General features: G+C 45.8%; 1 protein-coding gene across 1 annotated transcript in view; it reads right to left on the bottom strand.

Moving 5' to 3' along the window:
• The window catches only part of CTNNBL1 (catenin beta like 1), a 47,390-nt gene that overhangs the window by 9,411 nt on the left and 19,916 nt on the right, over positions 1–18,063 (bottom strand). Inside the window, exons 8-13 of the mRNA XM_032127049.1 lie at positions 17,413–17,485; positions 17,084–17,142; positions 16,245–16,393; positions 11,799–11,980; positions 3,419–3,516; positions 2,278–2,358 (exon numbers count right to left, since the gene is read on the bottom strand). Coding sequence (XP_031982940.1) covers positions 2,278–2,358; positions 3,419–3,516; positions 11,799–11,980; positions 16,245–16,393; positions 17,084–17,142; positions 17,413–17,485 — 642 coding nt within the window. The remainder of the gene's footprint in view (positions 1–2,277; positions 2,359–3,418; positions 3,517–11,798; positions 11,981–16,244; positions 16,394–17,083; positions 17,143–17,412; positions 17,486–18,063) is intronic.

The following is an 18,063-nucleotide window of genomic DNA, read 5'->3' as shown; positions in this document are numbered from 1 at the left end:
TCACATGGCAATTAGGATAATCACCAAGTTATCACCTCCGAACCCTTCTGAACAGATTTCACTAAAGCAAACAAGGGGGTAACACTGAGAAGGGGCTCAGTGACTCCATCCTGTTTCACAGTCTAGATTAGGGTGCAGATTATTACAACTGTTCCTCCTCAAAACAGCTGGCTTCAGAAATTCCTCCCCTCCCTTCCACCCTCAGCTATTCCCCCACCATCACTGCCATGGGCTGAAAAGCAGGGCTATAAACCAGATCACTAAAATAAACCAAGCTAAAAGAAATAAAAAGGAGGAGAACTGCAAGAGCAGGAGCTTCTTATGCCAGCTGCACTACTAAAGATAAAGCACTCAGTCATTCCTTGTGTAATCAGCTTTTCACTCCTTGTAATGCAAGACTTACACCAGAATACTCTGTCCATCAGACTTGGATCTCACTCTTGTCAGCATAGGCTGAACCTGTAAAATCTCACCAAGTATCATTTTTCTACGGGGCAGGGAGAAAAGTGAGCATCTGTATATCAGATTTTTGGGGTACTATGTCCTCTACTGCAAGGGGAAAGTCAAAAGCCCCCCAGTGACAGAGCACAGATTCTGAAGTGTTCATACAATCCACCTCAGTGATTCATGTGCCACAACAAGGAACATTAAAGTGCCCCATAAATCCTGTCACAGCTGGAGAGTGCCATGATGTGACAGACAGAATGATGGCTTTTGCCTGCTTCTGTGTGGGGAAAATGCTTGAGCCACTTCGGATCTCAGGAGACCCTGAGATCTCCCACTGACCATCTGATGATGCTACAAAATAAAGCAAACGATAATTCTCCAAGAGTGTTCCAAGATAGGAATGAACTTCAACACCATATTTCATACATGTTGTACCCAGTATGTTGCACCCATGAGATGCTTCTGCCAAATCCTATTATTAGTTCTAATAGGAGGTAAAGAATTGAGGTCCATTTATTCTGGATACAGGAGGAGAATCTGAGGTTCCTTAGTTTTACTTCTCTTGTGCACAAGGGGTTAATATTATTAATTGAAGAACTTCCATAAAAGCTTCTTCACACTCAAATTCCCTCCACTCCTGCTTTGTGCTGGATGGTTGCTACAGATGTTAATGTTTGCAGGCTGCTCCAGGGTGTTCCTGGATAAAGGGCACATACCCTCACTCTGCATGTGGTATTTTACAGCTCTGTACAGCAGGCCCAACACGCTACAAGGCTTCAACCAAACAAACATATTCTGGTTTTTGAGTTCTAAAACCCCCACACCGACACATAAAGAATAAATAATTTCTTGCCCTGTTTGAGGAGGAAGGACAGAGCATGGAAGGAAAGCAGGAAAGGGTAAATGCTGTTTTCCTCCAGGCCACCGCTCAGTGGTGATGCTGCCACTGTCCATATGGAGCCGGAGTGCTGGCAGCAAAAGCAGCTCCATTCATCACTCACTCCTGTGCCTCTTTGAGCAGCAGCAGCGCTCTGCTGCCCTCGGAATGTTTGGCAGTGCCCGGAGAAGCAGCCTTGGCAGTGGGCAGGCAGCTGTTTGTCAGGGCCTGGTGGGGGGCTGCTGCCCGTGGCACGTGGAGCACGCGGAGCGCGGGACGGCAGCTGCAGCCATTGCACTCCATCGGTGCTAATCAATCTCACACCCTCCCCAGCACTGATATAGGTAATCTTGTGGGAAGCTGGCCAAGCTCACTAACAGCTCTGCAAGCTGCTTCCTGACTCCAGCCGCTCGTTCCCTTTCAAAAGGTCTGTTCCTGCTTCAGTTCCAAGAAAGTGCTGTGCGGTACCAAGGCTCGTGTCACTCACACATTCACTGCTGGTGTGCAGAGAGCACACAGCCCTCGGCTGCACCTCAGCTAACTCATCAACACAGACACTTCCTCGCTGCTGATCACAACTCTACAGACCAGGGTAAGAGGCCTCACACATTATCATGTAATTGTCTCTCTGCATTTCACCTGCTCTCCATCTGCCAAACCAAGCAGGACTGCAGCCAGGTGAAAGTGAAGGCAAATTGAATCACAGACTTAGGTACTTTTAGTAAAACTCACTCTAAGAGACAGCCGGAAGCACTTGTAGAGAAATTCTTGGCCCATTTTATCTGAGGTTACCTGGAACTTGGAGAGTGAGGCAATAGGAATTAAGAGGCAACAGCACAAGTATGAGGGCACACCCAAGAATAGTGACTGGCTGAGCCATAAATCCTGTGCAGATGACATGGCTGTGTAGAGGTGTTACAGACATGACCCAGCAAAACTTAAGCAATACATACGTGTTTCTCCCCATCAATCTTCTTATCAGCTGCCTGCATTGCATCCAGGTACTTAAAATACAGTTCCATCAGCCTATCAACCTGCAAGGGCAGAAGAGAGAGATGTAAGCAAGAAAAAAGAACAATGCAATCATCTTTAATCCTTCATGCAATTTTGTTTTCCTCACAGCTTCAGCCTTCACAAAGCAACAGGCAGCTCTGTCCCTCCCAGGAAGCAACGCGTTACAGAAGGAGGGTACAAGTGCTGGTCGGATGAGCATGCTGAGGCTGCAGGCGTCTGGATGTAATCCCATATGGGAACACGGTCCCATCAGTGCCAGATAAAAGGCAGCAAACAGACGTGTGTCCCCAGCTCACTCTCTGTACTGTGGTCCTCCAGGCTCCTGGTTTCCCCAGTGGACTTGTCCTATCTGTGCTGGATGTTCCAGCTCTCCCACTCTCCTCTGAACTGTGTTAGGGCAGCTGAAATCCTATCTAGCAATTATCTACAATTGGTAGAACAGGTTATGAAAAACACCTTTAAAACACACTAATGAGGAATACTAAGGAACCAGTATTTTCCCAGTGGCAGAATTTACAAATCCCTTGGGATCCCTGGTTTGCAAAAGCTGCTATTTCTTTCCTGCAAAGCTTTGATCTATCCACCACCATGTAAATATTTTGGGAAGAATTTCCCAGAGCAAACATCACTAAAGTGAAACATTCTAGGAGAGGAGTGGGGAATGTTAAACGTGTACCACAGCAACTCCTAAACTCTCTGCAAAAGAGCTTCACCACCAGACACACTGGCACATTTCCACGCTGTCCTGATCTCAGAGCCAGCACGATGTAATACTGCATATTGTCTTTTATGGCCAGGTTTCAGCAGAGACACAACCCAGGACAGAATCGCTACTACCATATGCAAGAGCACCAGAAAACAAGAGCACAGGGGATGTGGAGGCCATGCACTAAATGTCCAGTTTTGCAGTTTGTAAATACAATGTGAATGAGAGAACAAAGGTCTGTGACAGCACAAGTCTCTGCAGGCAGGTATGAGGATGGCTTTTCATAACTCAGCGAGTGCACCAGGCACCCTGCCCTGAGCAAGAACCCTCCCAACCTGGCAGCCCAGAGACTGAGACACACATTCAGCACTCACCTTCTCACTGTCATTCTCTGTGAATTTATTCAGTAACCGTGTCCTCTGCTGCCCTCTCAGGTTTCGCAGAAGGGAGGCCAGGATGGAACAGACATGTTCTAGAAATACAAAATGAAAATTGCATGCTGAGATCAGGAAGAGGAGCTTATTTCCCTCTGTAACATGCCGTTAAATTTACTATTAACACCCCAGCATGTAGCTGTTGATAAGCAGAACCCTGGTTCCTTCCCATCATGGTGAGAGGAGACAGAGCAGTGGTGAGAGCCACAAGCCATGTTTGCAGGGAGCACAGATAGCTCCTCATGCTGGCCCAGCCAGTGAGGTCTCCTCCTCCTCTGCCTCAGGGAACCAAAGCAACTTACACAGAGCACAGGTTCCACTCTGGTTTCCTCCCCAGGACGTGCGCCTGCCTGGCGGCACACGCTTTGGGACCCTCCATCACAGCCTAAAGGCACCGCATGCTGCCTTTTGGGCCTAAAGGAGCCCTGGCCAAAGCCAGCACTGTCACCCAAATGACCCTCAGGTCACCAAGGCTAGGACAGCTACTGAAACAAGAGAGCTGTAGAAAGAATAACTGTGCTCCTGCAGAGACTCAAGTGGTATGAGCTAGTAGAAAAATTCTCAAACCAACCACTTTCATTTACAGAAAATCCCATCAATGAATATAAATAGGCCACAACAAACCACAAACGACCAAATAAACATGTTTACAGTCTTCTCAATTGCACTTGGGGGTCATATTTTTCAGCACAAACCAAGGAGGCAAGTAAAAAGTCAAGGCTGCAAGCGCACAGGAGACACCTGTGTCAATGTCCCACCACTCTGAGAGGTGACTGAGCCACTCGCCTTGAGCCCAAGCACAGCAGTGCAAAGCAAAGGAGAAGGGCTTGAGTCTCCTTCCCTTTCCAAACCAGTCAGTACTACTTCCCACCTGCAGGTCTGCTTTAAACACAGACCTGGTGTAGACCACCTAGCTTCTCCAAGATGACTTCATTGTAATCTTGCTGATTAAGACTGATGAAGATTAACGGCCAGAAACACTTCCTCACTCATGGTGGTGGGGAGCAATGGGGCCTCAAGATTTGGTATTTTCTGAGGGGAAAACGGCGTGCAGAGGAGCGGGATCACCACCTTATTGCTGTCACACCATGCACTTCCCCAGCGCTGCCTAGCCTGAATCCAGGAGCAGCCTTGATCCATCAGTCCAGCACAAAGAATGAGCAACACCGCTGTGTTTGCTAGGAGCTCCTGCTCCCACTGCCTGGGCCCTGGAAGGTGAAGGCACACAGGCTGCCTGGCCAGGGTGTCTGTGCTCCCTGCTGCACGGATTATCTGCATCCTGCACAGGGGCAGCACGAGGAGAGGCTGCACAGGCGCGCGCACCCCCCCCCCATTTCATTAGCTGCTTATAAATAGAGCTTCCTTTTCGAAACAGATTTCTGCCTGAGGTGGTGTCAATTTTTCATGTTCCAAGGAGATTGGGAGCGCTGCCGGCAGGAGGAGCAGGCAGATAACAGGTTTATCGGGTGGCCGCACCGTGTGGCTGCTCCGTCATTCCGACAGGCTAACGGGGGTGAAGGATGGCTCCGGGGGTGTCAGCGCACGCTCTCACTGCACAGAAACTGTTACTCCACAAAAAGCGACGCCAAATTAAGTGTTGACATTAAAAGTATTGTTAAAACCTTCCAGTTCTTGCAAGATCCCATTTTCTTAAGGTGAAAGAAATTCAATAAAATGAAGATTTTTTTTTTCCCCCCATATATGCCAACATATGCTCTGCTGGTTTAGGAAGAAGCCAGCATTCTGTATATGTCACACTATTTTTTTCCCCAACCTTTTTTAGGAAGTGTTGACGCAGCATTTTAGTAGCAGTATTCTCACCAATGATCTATCTTCATTGCTTTTTTCCAATATTCCTTTACTAGGAAATGTATTTTAGCCATCATTTTTGCTTTGGTGGTCATATGCAGATATTTATCCATTTTATCAATAAAATCTTTAAAACTACTGACAAGTCTAAAGGAGCTGACACAGAGGTTTTGAGAACAAGGTTATTCTTTCAACATCACTGCAGAAAATCCAGGAAATATTTAGTTGCCTAGTCAAAACGTTCAAATAAATATTTTACAGAGATATTTCTGAACTATCTAAACTGGTTTCTTATCAGCTTCCTGAAAAATAATGCACTAGTGTGTTTTATGTCACACCTCAAAATCAAGGTTATGCCATAATGCAAGTCCTGGCCCAATAAATACCAACATCCATGGGCAAGGACACTGGCCAAAATGAGGGCAAAGCTTGATGGGATGAGAGGCTGAATCCATGATTCAGTGGATTAAAGTGTTTGCACAGCCATGGGAAGGGAGAAACGCTAACCTTGGGGTGCAGGGTCCCAAGGATGGGGTCTCACCACTTTCCCATGGACTGACCCAATCTCCATCTCACATATGCAACACTTTAAAAGCTGTAATCACAATATTTGCTCAGGGTCAGATCTCCTTTGGGAAATGGTGAGTAGCTGATGCTGCTCTGAGCCCCCAGAATGCAGAACCTGCAGCTGCCTGGCTTTAATCTCAGTGCAGAGGCCACGAGCTGTGCACTGCCCCGGGGTGAAGCCACAGGCAGCTTCTCTGCTACGGAATATTCTGGGACCTTCTCCATAAGGATGTAAGACTCAGCCAAAGTCCGCATCACCTGCACAAAGCACATCACTTCCAAGGAGGACACAGACAAGGCCAGAGGCAGAGGTTGCAGCCGAGCCTCCTTTCAAAGAATGACTAAATGTGATTCCTTTGAGAAGCAAACAGCAAACCGAGCCGCGCTCAGCACCACAGAAGTAACAGGTACCAGCTGGCAGCTACTATGCATCAAGAACAACCTTTTTCATGCAAACATCCCAAAATCCTCTAAATTCATGGATGTGGGAAGATTGGAGGCTTCTCTCTCTCTCATCTGCCAGTATCACTGCTGCTGCCCCATGGCCAGCTCCCCACAATCCCAATCCTGCAGGGCACCATGCCAGACACATCCCTGGCTCTAGGAGGTCGTATCCCGTGTGCTTCCCGCAGCAGCACCAGGGTCCTGCTTAGCTCAGGATCCTCTCAAGCTCTCAGGAGCCTTTCCCTCTCCAGACAGGCACAGAGACTTCAGCATGCAAGCAGTGTTTAAAACACCCTAATTAGATCGATCTTGACTTCAGCTCGGTGTGTTGGAATACAGATTAATCTATTCCATGCCTAGCACTGGCAGCTGCAACAGCAGGAGGTCCTGTCAAATCAAGCTGTAACATTACACTCCTCTGCCTTTATTATCCCCAACCCCACTTTTTTTTTCTTTTTACATCTCATTATAATGGACATCTGCCTGGCAGGGGAGGAAGCTCCACAGTGAGGAAGAGGAGGCACGCATAATCCTGCAGGAAGGGGACAGCAGGCAGTTCTGGATGCCAGGGACAGCAGCCCGTTGGAGGCCAAGCAGGATGAGCTGGTGAACCCAGCAGCACACATTTAAGAGCCTTCTGTCTTGCAAAGAACGCTTAAGACAAATTGTAGTTTCTAATTAGAAGCAGGAAAATACTAGAAAAAAGCAAGCCAGTTCTTTGAGATACTTCTACCCCTCCTACACACACAACTCTGGCTTCATGGATGCTGGGAAACCTGGATGAAGCCACTGGCCCATCCCAGTATTATAGGTGACACTGGGACATGCTATTCCAATGGTGTAGATAACCTGACTTGCTTTCATGTGCATTAATAATCTGCATTTCAGAAAAGTAACCCACTCAAGTATCACTGCATTTTGCCAAGAAAAATTTTATCTTAAAACACTGATACAAGCAAGAAACACCAATTTTATGGATGGGTGAAGGGGGGCCTGGGAGGATTGGAAAAGCTCCACATGCAACAGCCCCGGTAAGCTGGATCCAGCCATCAAGCTGAACGTAAAACAAAATTCTTTCTATTGACTGAGAAAGTTTATTTTTCTGATGTTCTTGCAACAGAGCACGCTCACTTTAATTGAGATAAATTTAACTCTGTTCTCAGCATCATGGCTCACTCAAATCACAGGTTCCTGTCGGATGGTGATGGTGAAATAACAAATTGGCATAATAAAGCTCTGTTTAAACAGACTGATGCCTTTGCCGGGTGCTCACTCCTCAAGACCACTGGCTGGCAGAGGGTGCTCAGTTAATACCGATAACTCCTTATCAGGCCATGTTTCTGCTGCTGCCTTTTCACTTCCCCATGCCCAGGGAACCTGGTTCTGCAGCAGACATTCATTCCAAGGGCACTGCTGCCTTTAGTGCACATCACAAAGGAGTAAAAGTGTATTTACTAAGAAATGGGTTTTGTTGTTGTTTCTAAAGGTAAGGTATAGCTGAGGATCTCCAAAAGAGGCTTCATTATTGATAGAGGGCAAACAACCAAAACACCCCAGCAATAGGAATTCTCCTTTGGAAATTGGCTGAACTAATTCTCAGGTTATCAAATTAAGCATTCCTAACTAAAAGTGACATCTAAGACAAGAGAAGGCATTTAAATGAAGATGAATTGGACAAACATTCTTTTATAGTTCATTACACTCTCCAAGTGAGCAAAACTCGGCTGCAAATAACCATCCTGAGAAAGAGCAGGAGGATATACAGCCTGTCGAGCCAGCTATGATTGCTTCACTACAGACTCTCTAATTTAGGAGGAATTTGTGTTTTCTCCATTTTTAGCTCACTGAGACTGCTCAAGAATTTCAAGCCAGCATCCAACACTGTGACTCGACTGTGCTGAAAGCCACTGCACCCTCATGGACAGGGATGACACCCTGACCCTCAGCTCTGCAACAGGAAGGTTTTGGGAATGCAGATAATCATACAGTACCCCCCACATTTCAGAAGTCACAACACTGAAGTGATATCTAAAATCTTACCCTCTATTTATGCCAAGAACCACCCAGAGCCAGATTCCTGTCCATCCCCTGCAATCACAGACACTAAAGGGACGCCACTGTCCAACCTGCTCACAACACACAACCACGACACAGCACCCCCTACACAGCCAGGCTGGTTCTCCTTCTGGCTGTCCAACGCAGCTGGGCACTCACACGAGTATTGCGACCCCACAGACATAGGAAAACTCTGAGCCATTTCTGTCTTCAGCTGCAAAATATTTCTGGTTTGAGTTGCTTCACTGCCTCAGAAAAAGGGAAATTGCTTCCAACGAGTTTTTTCTCCCAAACCTAATATCCTAATATAATGATCTGTACAAACACAGGCAAAATTCAAGTGTAGATAATGCGCACTCAGTTAGACACCACAGGCCCAATCTTCAGGCTCAGATCATCCATAAAGATGGTTAAGAAATTTTCTCTTTCTTTTTTCCTAATTACATAGTGTACATAAAGCATAAATACATGCAGTTTGGATTTAAATTGTTCACAGGCTCCCTAGAGTAAAATAATTTTTAAACACTGACAGTGTTTAAAATGTAGCTAACCAGCACTGACACCTTTATGCTAGCATTTAGAAAGGACGAAATACATTACAGAGAAGTTACTTCTATCAAATTTAATTTGGATTATAAATTTCTGCAATAAATAAATGCTCAGCAAGTCACGTTGAGATTTTTTTTCACCAAGGTATTATTTTGTCACATTCAGAACACTGCCTTAGAGACAATAAAACAAACATGGTTTTATAGACTATCTCTTATGTAAATAGCAACACTGCTATAAAATAAAGACAAGGGGATATTTTCCGACAACCATCACATACATACAGAAGATTTGGTGCTCTAGAGATTGAGCACTGGATGTCCTGGGAGAGGTGAAGCACCTGGAGCCACAGCAGGTGCCAGGATCCCGAGCCTGGTGGCACTTCAGCCACTGCAGACAAAGGGACAGAGGGACAGGCAGAGCTGTTTGGTACCTCACCCAGTGCTGGGGCATTTTAGCAAGGCTGGTTTTTAGGCAGCTGTAATTAGGCCCCAGGTTTCAGAGTCCACAGAGGATTTCGTGCTTTACAGCACAGTCTGGGGTGCCCACCCCGACAGCAGCACCCCAGCAGCAACGCAGAGAAGGCAAGCACAGCCCAGCTCCTCAGAGCTGCTTTAAATAAATACTGATGCCACTGCTGCAAAGCCATTCCAGAGAATCCTTTAAAGGAATCTCTTCCTCCATTTGGCATACACATGAAAGCTCTCCCAATAGAAGATTGTTCTAATTAATTTTTAAAAAAACAGATTGAACACAGGATAAAGTTTTTATGAGAAAAGATGACAAGACCAGACTGAACAGTAGCGTTCTTTTTGATCAATAAACAGAGATAAGCAACAAGCAGTGTGTTCCTAGGACCAGAACAGCACAGAGGGAACCAGTTCCATCACGCCACACCTGCACCATTTCCCTTAAAGCCAGAGGCACCCAGGAGCTTGTGCCATGTTCCCCCCAAGGAGCAACTACTGCATGGTTGGGGCAACACTCAGCAGAGCAAAAGCACACACAGTGCTGCTTACACTGTGTCAGGACCACGGCGTGACAGGCCCCAGGGAACCCTGCTGAACATCTCTATTATCTCCTGTCATTAGAAATTCAGTAACTCACCTGCCCAGTGATGCAAAACAAAGAAAATTGGACTTACTACCACAGCCTTTTAGGGAGAGTTTATTTTAATAGAACTGATTTCTGGACTCATCTTAATGTTCTCCATTTCTTCTGCATGTTAATGAGACAGAAGTGTGATACAAAGCCAGTTTGCACGGATCACTCCATTTTCCTGAGGGCAGATTGGCTTTTCACACTATCACAGAAATAGGCAGGAACTGACCCTGTCAGGGCTTTCCAGACTAATCCTCACAGCAGCCAGGACTGCACACAGGTATCAACTGCAGACTCCAGAAGAAGCAGATGAGACAGAGATTAGCTCACTTTCCAAAACTGAAAAATTAAGTCAATGGCATGAGCTACGGACTCAGATCTCTACCCAGAATCTCCTATTCCCACTGAAGCTTTCTCTCAGTAAGAAGAATTAAACAAACCTCACTTTCACACTGCAAATGAAAATTTCAAAACATCCCTTAAATCCATCGAAGCACAACTACGTATTTTATTAGATAATTCTGCAATTTTATTACATAACCTACAGAATCCAAACCTGTCCCTGCAAGTCCATTACATAAACCCCAGACCACACGACAGCATTTCCCCCCTCACTATTATCTACCCAAGACAAACAACACAAGGCAGATAAAGTGACCAGAACTGGCAGCTGGTGTGTGAACTGCTCTGGGGCTGGTTGACAGGTGAGCCTCTGCTCTCCACCTGTGCCACAAAAGCAGCCACTGCCACACATATGCCCAGCCCATGCCACTGCCCATTCCTTGTCCTCAGGAGGGAGGACAAACAGGTGCCCAGGGAGTTGTCCCCAGTTCAGCAGCTCTGCCAGAGAAAGGAGCTGCTCAGTCCCAGCTGGTGCCTTAGCCAGCACCCAGAGAGCTCTGAAGGAACAGCACCTCCCTCCTGGGCTTGGGGGAACACCTGAGTCCCACCTAAGCTGCCAGGACAGTCCCAAAGCAGGGGATTTGGGTTTAGAGCTTCCATGTTGTTGCTGTTTCCTTCCACTTTCACTTGGTTTGCTGCAAGAGCTCAGGATAGATCCTAGGCGTGTCTGAGACCCACTCACACCTCTTCAGCTTTTGACAATATTCACCCTCTTTAGAACTGAGCTGAGCAATCAATTGGCACAAAACCTTAAGCATCACTGGCAGTATTTAAAGTTTCTTCCAAGACAGTCAATGACCAATAAAATGGGAAAGGCAATGTTGCCAGGAGCAGGAGGGACTGACCACTCAGCTCAGCATAAGGTCCCACAGTAATCACAGTTTTATTCCACAGCAGATCTCTGTTAAAGCAGAGTTTTCCAGGGTAGAGAGTTAAAAAATATAAAAAGAAAAAAAGCGCAACTTCAAAAGCAATGCAGTTTATTTCTGCAATGCCTGATGTTCATCCAGTCACACTTCAGTGCTCAGAGCCATGAAAACACTGCTTTTGAGGTGACATTTGTAGTTGCCTCATTACTCTTTTCAAAAGAGTTTTGCATCAGAGTAAGAGCTTCAAACAACAGACTCTACAGGAGTAAAATAACTTATTAACAGCACATGAAATGGGATCGCCAGGAGCTGCTGATACCAAAACAAGCAGGACAAATGTGCCCTCAACAGCCAGCTAGCTGTGACAGGGAGCAGCAGGCTGGACACCCAGACCTGAAAGCTGCAGGAGGAGCCCTAAGAAGATGGGTGCTGTGCCTTTCCCTCCTCCCTGCAGGTACTTTTCAGACATTGGCTGCCCATTCACTCCCTCCATGGCAATAAGAAGGATCTGGAAGCACATCTACCTTCATGTTCTTTTTCAGTTGTCCCAACTTTCTTTATCTTTCTGGGTGATTTCATGAAGAGAGGGAAGATGGTTCTCAGCCCAAGGATGTCCACAAACTTGTGACAGTTGTCTGTGCCCTCTGGTCCGATCATGGCGTGGTCCAGCACCTTCAGGGCACTGCTGCGGGAAATCTTCTTCTCTCTGCGAAAACAAAGAGGCAAATTAAATTGTATAGGGACATGAGGAGCTTTGGAGCACCCTACTTTAAAGAGACAAGGGAAAGGAACACGACAAGGAAAAGATGAAGAGTCCAAGCACAAGCTCTAAGCAAGATTTTTCTTCTAAAAGGCAAAACATTGTATCAATAATAACTCTTTTCAAAACTGTGGCTGAGAATATTGTCTTGGTTATTTCTTTTTTAATGTCTTTTATCTCTTTTTATTTTCTATTTTTATTTCATTTTATGTATTTTATTGTCATGGTTTTATTTTCTTATTTCTTGGCTACTGAAGAAGGTATTTCTTCACTCCTTTACAAACACTGGCACAAAACAGAAGGGGAGGCTGGGTTGGATACAAAAGGCAAACACTATCGCACCAAAAAGATCAGGATTTAGATCTAACAATAGTTTAATTTAATAAAGGAGTAAATTTGGTGAACATAGCGGTGTCAGCTATAATGAAACCCCATCACCAGTAACCACACAATGGAAGGAGGCAGACAGACCCTGGGCTCTTCTGCTTTAATGCCAGTTCAGAATGTTGGTGGCAGTAACTCACACCAATAACACAGGGATGCCCTGAAAATGATCCTCAAAGCTCCCAGAGAGCTGTGGAAAACAACTTCCCTGCAGAGACCCAACTTCATGAGCCCCTAACATCATGCAAACTAAAACACCCACACATGAACACCCCAGCCTGAAAGAAAGTGACCTTGCCCAGTGCAGCCACAGGCACTTTCAACCCCAAGGTGGGAGGGCACCGTGTGGAGCTGGACTGAGTTCCCCCAACCAGCCAAGGGCTGTGCAGGAGGGTGGTTTGGCACCCCCACACCCCCACTACAGAGAGCTAAAAATAAAGTACTCCTTAGGCCAGATGACACCAGAAATGTTTTCAGGGGAAGTAATTGCATATTGATCAGCATTTAGGAAGGCTGCGCAGGGCTGAGCTCTGGAATATTCATTGGGTTTAAGTTCAGGCTTTTAGAGATCAATAGCTGCTTGCCTGGACTGTCTGGAGTTGATTTTATTTAAAATATTTATTCTGCCAGAGGGCAAGTAGTTTATCTTAGTCTCATCTGTGCTTATTGAGGGAACTTTTAGCTGAACACTAATTCACATACAAGCAAACGTAAGAATCACCAAATGGGGAGGGGCCTCAGCATTCATGGGAACTCTGAATTATAACTTTATTCACTGACCATTGCTTTCCTCCTTTTAACACCTTTCCATCTGAGACACTTCTTTTGGTGCACCTATTATTTCAAAAAGAAGAGGTGCTGACATTATTTGGACTTTCCACATTAGCAGAACATAGCCTCTAACTTTCCAAAATACCAGTAAAAGCAGAACACTAGACTTCCTGGGAAAGTGTGCATAAAATGGTTCCGTTTAATTAACCAGAAGATTTAGTAAAGAGACAGTTCGTGTTTCTAGGGGTCATTAGCAGGACAAGAAAACATAAAAAGATTTTAAGAATCATAAAAAAATATACCCTGAAATAGCCGCAGAAAAGCTTCAGGGAGCCATATGGAGTTGTCTGTTTTCACCTTGTTTTGCTGTACAGGAAACAAAAGCTTTTCTTGAGGGTGAAGAAAAGTCCCAGCATAGCTGTAGGACAGAACACTGTGCAGCCCAAGTGATGCAGGTCCCCGTGAGCTCCCTGGACTGTTATTTGTCTCTGTGCATACACATGCTCCTCAGTTCATGGCTGGGAAAGCCACACAACATTTTCCCTGAACAAGAGAGAATCTCCCTGACGCATCCTTCGGGAGCGGCGCGGCTGAATCTCCTCAAACCCAACACAGCTCTACAGCCACAGCAATAAGCTGCCTGTCAGTGTGCACCAGGCAGCTGACAGGACAAGCCTGTTTTCCTCTATTTTGACTAAACTGCAGTTAGGTTACTAAGGCAAGACTGAGGGATTGAGCACTAAAAAGTACTTCCTGACCTAAAAAGAAAGTTTAGTTTAATTCTATGGGACCCTTCTAAACTTTCCGCTGGTGGCTACTTCCTTGATAAACCATCTTGTTTTTTATAAAGATGCTACATAAATATAATAATTAAATAATTATATATAGCCTTGCTCTCATTCTGCTTCCAAATTTCCTCTTTCACTCCTGCTGCCACTGGCTTCATCCCTCTCAACCTGCTCTTCTCCCAGAACCTCTGCTCATCTCCCATGTACCTGCTTGGTGAAGCCCCAATTCCTTCAGGGCCAACTGTAAGTCCCAGATCACAGCATGAGTCCAGGACCAGTCTGGCCATGGAAATGCACATGAGGCACATCAGCCACATCAGGCTCAGTTTCAGGCATTACCACCGGCTCCCTATAAACCAGAAGTTCACACGATACAACATCGCCTTTTGCTGTTGGCCACACATTTTAAGGCTCAGCACAACAGAAACCATCCTGTTCTCATGACTATCTGTAGGAATAGCACGAGCACATGAAATACTCATCGAAAGCTGCTGCAGCTCTCTGCAGGTCTGTATGCACACAACCATCAATAATGGAACGACTTGGCTGGATGGATCAGGCAGCACCAGACAGAGAATGCCGTGTTCCCTACGACAGTAATGGAGATTCAAGCCTGATATCTTTATTCTCACACAGCTTATCTATCTCACATCATGTCAATACACGTTCAACTTTGCCTATTTGTCCTTTCATCTGCACAGGCTGTGGTACAGTGATTAAACACCTCCAAAGTAAAACCAAAAAATAACAGATCTCTTCCCCCAGCCTTCAGAGGATACCAACAGGAGAGAAAAATATTCTGCCTTGTTTGTGGGCAAGGTGGCAAATCACAACTGAATGGCACGTCTGTTCTCTGCTATTTATCATGAAGGTATCAAGAAGATACAGGTGTGCGGCTCCAAATCACAGCTATCCACATTCACTCCCTATTTACAACAACAGATTGTTGTCACCTAAGTCCCTCTGTCCAAGAAAAACTGAGCACCTGTGAGAGCTTCTAAGCACTCAAACTAGATTAGAAAAGTTAAAAAATATATAAAATAATCAGCTGTCAGTATAGTACATGCCTGAGGACAGTAGCGACAGAAGCTTATAGAACAAATTCTGTGAATTGTTAGGTTTTTTCCCACAATCCCTTTACCAATCCCACTCAAACTGTAGAATCCACAGATTGAGGCCTTGGAAACGCTGTCCATCAGGCAGAGTTGCTGCTCACAGATCCATCACACTCTGTCCCTCCCAACCCTTTTGCAACTACTGTGGGGGGCAAAATGCAGCCAAGGAGAAATTTTCCTCTTGTCATAATTTTCCAGCTCAGATCCTGGTGCAGAGAGTGGTAAACAGTAGAGTCAAAAAATGGGTAAAAAGCTCTTAAAAATCCAAACACTGAGACCCACCCACATGGCACAAGAACTCCAACTAATTAGTTCTGCAAGGCTGGTTTAGTAGCTTAGGACTCCAGGCAGAGGGAGGCCTCCCTCCCGTTCTTAGTTTTAGAGCTTTTCCTTAATTAGCCTCAAGAAAACCCAGCGTTCCTATTTGAATAATCCACGTTGGGTTATTTATTCAGTTCCCTGCTGCCGCACATTCCCCAGCCCTGAGCTGCAGAAGCTCAGCATTCCTGGCTGGTGTTTGCTAACCCGTCAGCACACAGCCTGGCACGCTGGGGACAGCCAGACAGAGCCCGCTGTGCCCTCCCGCAGCTCTGGGGAGCCAGACAGCCCAGCAGACACAACTCGGTGCCAGGCCAGCAAGGAAAAGTGAAGAGAGAGCAGAGAAGCCCCAGAAGTTCAGGGTGTGACAAAGCACAGCACAAGAAATGCAAACTTATGCCCCATTCACAAAAGTAATTTTTGTATCAGCATCCACAAAAATTCAGCAGCTCAGAGGCTACACAACACAGTGGAGTGTGAACTGGGGAACAAAAGGAAAAACGTTTTCACAAGGGACATCCAAAGGTCCTCTCCTGCCCTCACAGAGGTCATTTAAAACCTTAGAGGGTTAGTGGCCTGACCTACAGCATTCTCTCTAGATGAAACATCTGCACTGCCACTTTCCAGCAGCCAACGAAGGAAACGAAGTCAAAGACAAAAAGTGGAGATTCCATGCCTGAGAAGGTCCAAATTACTTACCTGCTGGAAAAAAAATCAAGAGAAGACAGACAGATGTCCTAACACAGAAATTTTAAAATAAAACCATAAATATCTAGTCAGAGTAGGTGTTGGGACATCAAAAGCAGGAGGGAAATCACAATATAAATGGAGTACCTTAGCATCAGGTTCATCAGCTGCAGACCCTCACCCTTCAGGAAGCGATCACGATTGGAGCTGAGCATTAGGCAGGAGCAAAGGGAGTCAAACAGGTTCTCCATCATTTCCTGTTCCTCTGCTGTACTTGGATTGTGCCGTTTAAACACCTGAATGACAAACAAAGCAAAATTACCCCCAAAGGTTGGGCTGTGCTGTTGCAGAACACAAGCAAAGAGTTTGTATCAAAAGCTCCAGCACTGACAGGTGTCAGGCAGTGATCACACAGGTCACTGCTGCATCCTCTCTGTAGCTGCTACCCTTTGCTGCCCTGACTGTGCACCCACAAATGTGCAGCAGCCTGGTGCAGGATTTAAAGGATAATACACAGGCCTCCTAATACACAAGGGGAAGGGCAAATTCACACTCAGGTATGTGGATAAGCTGATTACCAGAGAATTCCTTTACAATTCACACCTGAGGGTGCTGCAGGCAACACTACCTGAAGAAATACAGGTGAGCTATGAACACATTACCTTCAGCCAGCTCAAACATGGGCAGCCCTGTGCTTGGAGTAGAGCACGCTGAAGATGGACCAATTCCAACCTTGCCTATCTCCTACTTGCCATGAAATGATAATGTAATAATTTAACTTCCGTGTACCTCAGCATTACCATCTTTACAAAAGGGATTAATCTCAGTGACCATGGATGACACACCCCATGGAAGGCATTTGGGGACTATGCTTCACCAAATATGAAGCACTTTTAGGATAGCACCTGCACCCCAGATATTTTCCACTCCTCCCACCCAGCCCAGCAGTCTCCTGATGGAAGAGAGGGCGTGTGGGAATTACTCACAGATAACTGCTGAAGCAGCACATCGATCCCATCCAGCTCCCCAAGCAATTCTCTGTTGTCTAGACGGAGGTGGGGGGAAAGGAGAAAAGAGAGAGAAAAATGAAGCTAACTGTCAGATTTTACAGCCATCTAACACTGATACATCAGCAAACAAAATCAATACAGCTTGACAGAGCACAAAAGCTGCAGAGAAAGAGGGTGGAGGCGAGGGAGCACATGGGGGAGAGCAAAGCGAGCAAAGGTGAGCTGGAGGCAGAAAAGGGCTGCTGTGATCTGAGAGAAGCCTGGATTCTGCCCTCACTGACAGAGACAAGGCAGGCATGGCTCACCATCATTATTCTGGAGCAGAATCGCCAGCACCTCACTGCAGTACAGCTTGTTGGCATCAAAAGGCATCTTAGCCTGTGGGGGAAGGAACAAGAGACCCATCAGGGCACGGCCCTCAGCATCTCACTGATTTGAAGAACACATTAATCAAATCACCAAATGTATGAGCAGCACTTAAAATAAAACACAACTGCAGTAATTCTGCAGTTTTCCTCAGTGACAGAACAGTAACAATTCTGATTCAGGGGTGATGGGAGGTGCATGTGGGCTCATGCAAACATGCAGAAGCTCCACCGTGACCCTTCACGTGGCCCTACATCTGTAGGTTTGGTCAACTTGGCTCAAAACCCCTAAAACAGTCTCCAGTTGTTTGCCACACAGAATCTCTTTCCTGTGATTATTTTCCACAATGTTACGTGGGTGCATGGCACTTATCCTTGTCTGGAAATCTGTGCCTGTCAGCAAAACCAGAATTTCAGAACATACATCACAGTAACATTGAATAGTAACTGCCAGAGTTTCATATGAGAATCAGAGTGTCACAGTCAGAAGAATGTGAGATGGGTTTTGCCTGCACAATCACATAACTTCCTTTTCAGATATTCCCTCCACCCTCAAATATGCTAAAGAAGTCACAATGAAACCAAAATGCT

This window comes from Corvus moneduloides, chromosome 17, assembly GCF_009650955.1.
Source record: "Corvus moneduloides isolate bCorMon1 chromosome 17, bCorMon1.pri, whole genome shotgun sequence".
NCBI classification, from domain to species: Eukaryota; Metazoa; Chordata; class Aves; order Passeriformes; family Corvidae; genus Corvus; species Corvus moneduloides.
This window is presented reverse-complemented; position numbering and strand designations above follow the sequence as displayed.